Source organism: Jatropha curcas, chromosome 3, assembly GCF_041381405.1.
Source record: "Jatropha curcas cultivar XTBG-Jc1 chromosome 3, XTBG_Jcur_1.0, whole genome shotgun sequence".
Taxonomy (NCBI): domain Eukaryota; kingdom Viridiplantae; phylum Streptophyta; class Magnoliopsida; order Malpighiales; family Euphorbiaceae; genus Jatropha; species Jatropha curcas.
In genome coordinates this window covers 5127019-5135031 of record NC_143153.1, presented here as the reverse complement: position 1 = coordinate 5135031, position 8013 = coordinate 5127019, and the positions used below count along the sequence as shown (strand labels likewise).

The 8013-nt window shown below is 26.7% G+C and overlaps 1 protein-coding gene and 1 pseudogene across 2 annotated transcripts; both read left to right on the top strand.

The window, feature by feature from the left end:
* The first annotated feature begins 2357 nt into the window (after positions 1-2357).
* Positions 2358-3265, top strand: LOC105647994 (heavy metal-associated isoprenylated plant protein 16). The gene is made up of 3 exons (XM_012234232.4): positions 2358-2548; positions 2638-2716; positions 2848-3265. The coding sequence occupies exons 1-3, from the start codon at positions 2543-2545 to the stop codon at positions 3165-3167; spliced, it is 405 nt and encodes a 134-aa protein (XP_012089622.2). The 5' UTR covers positions 2358-2542; the 3' UTR covers positions 3168-3265.
* Positions 3266-5058: 1793 nt separating this feature from the next.
* On the top strand, positions 5059-6090 carry LOC149497384 (heavy metal-associated isoprenylated plant protein 47-like; annotated as a pseudogene). Its single transcript, XR_016320203.1, has 3 exons — positions 5059-5200; positions 5307-5385; positions 5586-6090. The product of XR_016320203.1 is annotated as a heavy metal-associated isoprenylated plant protein 47-like (transcript).
* The last annotated feature ends 1923 nt before the right edge of the window (positions 6091-8013 follow it).

Here is an 8013-nt window from a genome sequence, read left to right as displayed (position 1 = left end):
CAATGGAAATTATGGGACGTGTCACGTGTTTTTCATTAGGTGGGACGGTTCATGTGTTTGACAAAATATTTTCCAATTAAACTAATATTTTTCTACGAATAAACATTTATTTGATATATTTCACTAGTAAACAAATAATATATATATATATATATATATATATATATATATATATATATATATATATTAAACTCATTAAAATGAGGTTAAAAACTTTTTTAAAAATGTAAAAGTAATTTTCCTTTGTATCAGAAAAAATGTTTTTCATCAAAAAATAAATAAAAAAATAATAGTTAATTTGAGCTTTTATTCAAAATAAAAAAAAATAAAATAGATAGAGGGTTTACTTTGATTGGAATTACTATTTTACATTTAAAAAATGATTGCGTTAGTTCCAGAGCGCATTTTGTTAATAATAGTGTAACTAATTTTTTTAATATTAAACTAACTATATTATCTTTCTAGTGAAATATTATGTTTAACCCATAAATTCCTTAACTCTTGAACTAAAGGCTTTCTATTTCTCTCTCAAATCAATAAAATTGATTAATCCGTGATAAAACCAATTAATCACACTAAGAAATTGTAAATGGTTAAAAGCTCAAATTTTTCACAGATCTCCCATTAAAAACATTAAGCTTTATGGATGAAATTTTTCATATTCATGTTCAATAATTTGATAACTGCTACCCATTACTCATTTAATTAATATTTTAAAATATTGAAGTAATTATTTTTTCAAAAAATTATAAATATAACTTTCTAATTACAGTATTAGTGCCATAATTTTAAGTCATCAAAATTGAATTTTATGATTTTTATTTATATTATCTTTAAAAATTAAAATAAACTAATATTTTTAATGTTGAACAATATTTAAATGGGTTTGGATATCAAACATAATTGTAATAGAGTTTGAATGAATAATAAAATTTCATTTTAAACGGATTCGGATAGATTCAAATACCTAATTAGTGCATGCGGTTTCCAATTCTTAGATAAACTATTTTATTAACATAAATAAACATAAAAGACTGGTTATATTTTTTTATAAAATCATAATTAACTCAAATTTTAGAAACTAAATATTAATTTTTTATTTTTTTATTTATATGATCAAGTTTTTATTTGTTATTAGCACCAAAACATTAGTTGTTTATGGGAACTTAATCACTCATGACAGTAAAACTTTGGAATTAAAGAATTAATTAAATTAATTAATTAAGCAAATAGTTCATTTTCATGGTCCATTAACATGAATGCATAAACTGTCCTTGATTTTTTAATTATTTATTTTTTTGGGAGACAATTATTTATTTCTTAAAATATAATAGAAGGTCAAAATTTGAATAGCAGGTTCCTTCAACTAACCAAAATCAATTTTAATAATATTAATATCAACGCATAAGTCGTCCTTACATATTAATTTTTTTTTTCTTATTATAGAAGGTCACAAATTTTCTTAGAATGTTCCATCGACTATCAAATCAATTTTTATAATATTAGCTAACAATACAATATAGTTTTGAAAACTATTAGCACAATACTAATGATATTGAGGCTCTGTTCGGCAAGAGCATTTCGAGTACTGTTTAGTGTTTTAATTGGGTTAAAATACTGTTTTAATTAATTATTGTGTTCGGTAATGTCACATCTATTATATTTTTAGAGTTTGAGACAGTATTTCATGAAACGTTGTCCTCATTAAATTTAGCATTTTAAAGACTTCTATAATATTTTCTTGGAATAAATAGACCGAGCAAGTGTAACTTTCTATATATAAAATGTTTTTGTTTGATTTATGATATCAATTCCACCTTTTTAGAGAAAGATCACCTAACTCTCTCGGAAATAACTCCTTTAGGTATAGGAAAGTTACAGTTTTTTGTTAAATGCAAGGAACTCACAAATTTATCTTACTACTTAAATGTAATTAAATTTATATAATAAACATTATTGTATTTTGCATTATTATCCATGAAGTTGATGTTCTTACCAAACACATGTAAATTATTCTTTCCAGAAAATAATTCCCTGAAAACTGTAATTCTTAAGACCTGTACTTCCCATATAATTGGTAATCCTTTAGGTATAGGAAAGTTACAGTTTTTTGTTAAATGCAATGAACTCACAAATTTATCTTACTACTTAAATGTAATTAAATTTATATAATAAACATTATTGTATTTTGCATTATTATCCATGAAGTTGATGTTCTTACCAAACACATGTAAATTATTCTTTCCAGAAAATAATTCCCTGAAAACTGTAATTCTTAAGACCTGTACTTCCCACATAATTGGTAATTTTGGATCAGACCAGTGAAAGGTTTGAAATATGGATCACATGGAGTAAAGGAATATATAAAAGAAAACGACAAAATTACAAAACAAGAAAAATCGCTAATCCGAGAAATGCCCTCATCGATAATACATTCAAGAAGAGGCCTATAAACAGGGAGAACGAATCACCAATCCTTGTCCACCGCCATTGATATTATATCCCTTAAAACTTAAAGCTTTTAAGTCGTTTGGTGTAAACCATGAAGGTCCGTATATTATATCATTAACTAACTTTGTATCTGTATAGAGTATAGTGAAATCGGAAAGTAGCTTAATTTTCTGTCCATTATTCCAGCAAAAAATGGTGATCAGGGTGTGCATGAATGGCGACAAGTCTCGCTCCAAGGCTCTTCAAATTGCTGTTGGGATTTATGGTGAGCTAGAAACTAAACAGTCTCCACTGCTTTTTTATGTTTAAATTGGTTTCTTGATATACGATCACAGACATCTCATCCTGAGTAATTAATTCTTGGATAAAGCTAACTTAAATTGGTGATTATGGCAGGCGTGGAATCAGCAGCTTTAGGAGAAAAAGATAAGAACCAACTAGAAGTGATCGGAGAAGGTGTAGATCCAGTGAAACTAACTGCTTCACTAAGGAAGAAGATGGCAAAGCCCAACTTACTCAGCTGTGTATTACCAGATAATAGGATGGGGTATGCAGAGCTAATAAGCGTCAGCGCTGTAGGAGAGAAAAAAGAAGAGCCAAAAAAATTTGAAGCGCCTGTCGTTGTGTCGTGTGGGGGCAGTGTTCCTCTACCGCAGTATAAATATGTGTGCTATGGGGACCCTGATCCCTACCCTTCTTCTTGCTCCATCTTGTGAGAATTAACCAACTCTACCATAATACCTATATAGATTGGATTACACAGAAAGAGAGAAAAGTCTGCAACTCATTTTTTTATTTTTTTTCACCTTGTCTAGTTTTTGTTCCATCTTTATTGGGTTAATGATCTAATGTTGGAGTATTCTATTTTATGATATTTAAGTTAAAGATTCAAATTCTAGTATTTGTCCCTTTTCTAGATATATATATTGACAATTTTGATAAAATATATGAATTCATATATCACACACGATGTGAAGTTTTATTTATGAATATAATATTAGATTGCCATGTATATACCCTTCAAAAATTTTATTTATTTATTTAAGAATATAATGTTATAAAAAAATTATGGAATTTTTCTAGCTTCATGAGTAGAAATCAAATAGAGAACAAGAGACAATTTAGAAGTACGACTGTTAACCCTAGAGATTTTATTTTCTTCGGAGTTGTTTTATTTTAATATTAGGGTTGGTGAAAGCTACTTTTTGGAAATACAAATTAGAAAACAAAGTGAAAGCATCATAGAAATTTCATTGTATTTTTTTTTTTTAGTTCAGATATCTTTGGACTTGTAATGACTGATTTCAACACGGCATTAGGTGCTTGATCTGAACATACTTAGTCATTGTATAACAAAAAAACAATATTTTAATGTGATCATTTTATATATATAATTGTTTAAAAAGAATAAGTAACAATTAAGTATTATTATAACAATTTAATCATTAATTTTTATATAACATAATGTATGGAAATAATTATAATCTCAATCGTCAATAATTCTCTATCTATTAATCTGCCACTAAAATAAAGAGAGAAAGAGGAAAGTGATAAGATATATTTTAGAGAATAGTTATTGTGTTCAACAAAAATAAGAATAAAATTTAAAAAAATTATTAATACTCTATAATATTGTCAAAAAAAATAAATAATTTTAAATTAAATAACTTTTAAGAAACGGCAAATAAAAATAGAGAGAAAGAATAAAATGTATTAAATATAATAAATATAATTCTAATCCACCGCAAAAATGAAGCTGAAAGTTCTTGTATAATTGCCAAAATACATGGAATTATCAATCATTAATTATAAATTGAAAAATAAAAAACTATGACTTAGTCAGTTGACTCAACGAACCAGTCAATGGTTTAAGTATGAAATAAATTATAAAATAGTAAAATTAGGTAGGCTGGCTTGGACTTCAATGAGACGGAGAGAGTAGTCAGTACCCTACCTGTTTTTAACATTCTAATTCAGCAATTCTACATGACATTGACATCTAACCTACACATAATTCAAGATTAAATTAATAAAAATTAATAATTCTAATTTTTATATATTAAATATGAAAGCTTTTGTTCGCAATACCGGGAATTTTCTTACTTTGTAATTTATTTATTTTTATCCAAATGGTATTTGGCACTTATTATAATTATGTAATTAGTTAATTATTGTGTTTAGCAGTTTATACGATTATAAACTTTGAGAGTTGTAGCAGTAGAAATAGCAACAGCAGTAGTAAAAATAACCGTGGTAGTAGCAGCGGTAGTAGAACATTAAAGTATTTGAAAAAATTAAAAATAACCGTGGTAGTAGCAGTAGTAATAGAAGTAAAGTAGTAATGGTAATAATAGATGTATTATTCTTTGCGTTCGTAAGAAAATCAATCATAACAGACCTAATTTCTTAATTAATTTTTTTTTTTTTTGCAAAAACTAAAATTTTTACTAAGATTTTAAGAATGTTCATTCAACTAAGCAAGCCCACTAGCCGACTTTTATTACACGTATATTTTAGGCAGAGAAAGAAATTCCCTCATGCCTTCCTTAAAAAAAAAAAAAAAAAAAAAAAGGTAATGGCCTCGTGCCTATAAAATAGCATGACAAACCGTAACAATTCCACAGCAGAATAAAGTCACTAACTAATCCTTCTCCTCCACCACCACCACCGCCGCCATTAATCCACAAAACTTGAAGCTTTTAATTAGTTTGGTGTAAACTCCAGCTAATCAACAATCAAAACCATGCCGGTTCGTATATATTTACACATACATCGATCATTCGGAAACTTTGTTTTAATTATATTTATATACTGTGCAATATAAAAATTGCTTAATTTTCTGTCAACCGTTGCAGAAAAAGATGGTGATTAACGTTTCCATGAACAGCGACGAGTCTCGCAAAAGGGCTCTGGAAACAGCGGTTGGCGTTTATGGTAAGTTACAAATTAAACAGCGTACTGCTTTTTTGGGTTTCTGGAAACTTGTTAGAGATATGAATTGGTTTGAATGGTTCTTGTTCTTGATATATTCTCACAGAAATTTTATCTAAACGCTTAGAATTGATTGGTTCTTCTTCTTGGTTTCAATTACTTCTATATGTTTACAAACTTTTGCTGATTATTGCATCGAGCAGGAGTGCAATCAGTGGCTTTAGGAGAAAAGGATAAAAACCAGCTAGAAGTGATCGGAGAAGGAGTAGACCCAGTGAAACTTACAAGTTCGCTAAGGAAGAAGTCAGCAAAATGACCCAACTTTCTCACCTGTGTATTACCAAAGTGTAAGATGGTGCACGCAGAGCTAGTAAGCGTGAGCGATGTAGGAGAGCCAAAAAAAGATGAACCGCCAAAAAAAGTTGGAGAGCCCGTCGCTGTGTCGTGGGGGGGCAGTGTCCCTCTACCACAGGACCAATGTGTGTGGTATAAGGACCCTGATCCCTACTTTCCTTGCTCCATCTTGTGAGAATTAACTAACTATACCAGAATACCAGAATACCTAGCTATATAAGACATACAAGAAAGGGATGGAAGCCTTCAACTCTTTCTGTAATTTTGTTTCAACTTTGTCAAGTCCTTGTTCCATCATTATTGTAATATTCCAATTAAAAGATATAATTAAAATTAAAGCTAGCTAATTATCCATTTTCCCTACATTTGTTTTTGTTAATTTGTCTTAACTGAAACTTGCAACGTCCTCACAATTTTAGAGATTATGTAAATACCATTGGTCCAAAATTTATTTAATCTTTCTATATTTTATATAAAATTAATTAGAGGTATGTTCAAATAAATAAATAAATATATATATATATATATATATGCGTGTGTATAGTAAATAAGCATTATAATTAAAAATAAATTATTATTATTATTATAACTTTTTCTAGAGGAATGTTAGATTATAATTATTTATGAACATAATATTAGGTTAATGTGAAAGCATTACAAAATTCATTGCCCTTTCTTTGATTTAGACATCCACATGCATGCACTTTGAACTTATGACTGTTTTTAAAATGCTCATTATAATTAGAATTTACGAATAAAAGCGGTTAATTTGGACAATTCTACTTAGTGAATATGTATTAAAAATTTAGCAACAAAATTTTGTTGAACATAAATGTAAATTAAGTTATTTTATTATTTAATAAATCATGCAACAATCAATCTATAATATATATAAAAGTACGAATGAAGGGGGAATTTTTGGTTCCTAAAATGCCCCTGTTAAGGTTATGAATTGATAAAAATAACATTACTAATCATATTCTAATTATTATATCAATTTATTTTTTTTATTATATTAATATTATAAATTTAATCTCATTTTAATTTGGAATTTGTCCTTTCATACCTCTATATATATGTTTAATTTTAATTGCTTTTGACTGACAAGAATTTGTTGCTTTTAACTATTAATAATTGTTATATCAAACTTTTACTAATTTGAAATTATTGAGTTTGCAATCATATCTTATTCTTGTAGTAAGTGTAACCTTAACTCTTTCTGTTTACAAATTAAAAAAATAATTTTTATTTATAGTTATTATAATTTAGATTTATAAATTTATATATTACCTATAATTGTTTAATAATTGTGAATAATTATAAGCTTATAAGTTTTTCTTCCTTAATAGCATTATCATGAAATATTTTTAAGAGATGGACGCTCTAATTAAAAAAATTTTAATTTTACTTATCGATTAAAATTATATAATAATTTTTAAGTAGATTTAATTAACAAATCTTGTTCCATTATTTTGTTGCTAAGAGCGGCGAAGGTTGTACAAATATTTAGCAACGAGGAATATATTCCGTTTCTAAAGTGATAACCTAAATTAATTTTTTCTTTGGTTGCTGTGAACTGGTTCTAGAAACAGATTAGAAACGGAAGTTTTATCCGTTGCTAAATTATAACCAAACCTATTTTCACTTCCTTTTCTCTTTTCTTCGTCCCTTTTATTTTATATTTTACTAATAAAAGTTTAAATTTTATTTGGATTCTAAGATTAATATTTGTCAAGATAATATCTTTTATTTTTTATCTTTTTAGTTTCAAGTATTTCGATGGAAGTAAAATAACCATGAAAATTTCAATATTTAAATTGTAATATAAGAAATCATAATTTTTTTTTTTTTTGCATGTATAGAAATTTCAAACTATATATATATATATATATATAAATGAAAGTGAGGGGAGAATAATGGTTGTCATGGACAAAAGCACTAAGAATAATAATTTTAACTGATTCATCGAGTATCTGATAAAATCCAAATAGATTTTGATGGTTTGGATAATGAATAAATGATTCAAATGGGTTTAGTAGTATATTAATTTATTGCTCATGCTAGATTCATATTCATGTTCAATAATTTGATAACTACTACCAGTTACTCATTTAATTAATATTTTAAAATATTAAAGTAATTATTTTTTCAAAAAAATTATAAATGTACCTTTCTAATTACAGTATTAGTGCCATAATTTTAAATCATCAAAATAGAATTTTATGATTTTTATTTATTTCATCTTTAAAAATAAAAATAATTAACATTTTTAATGTT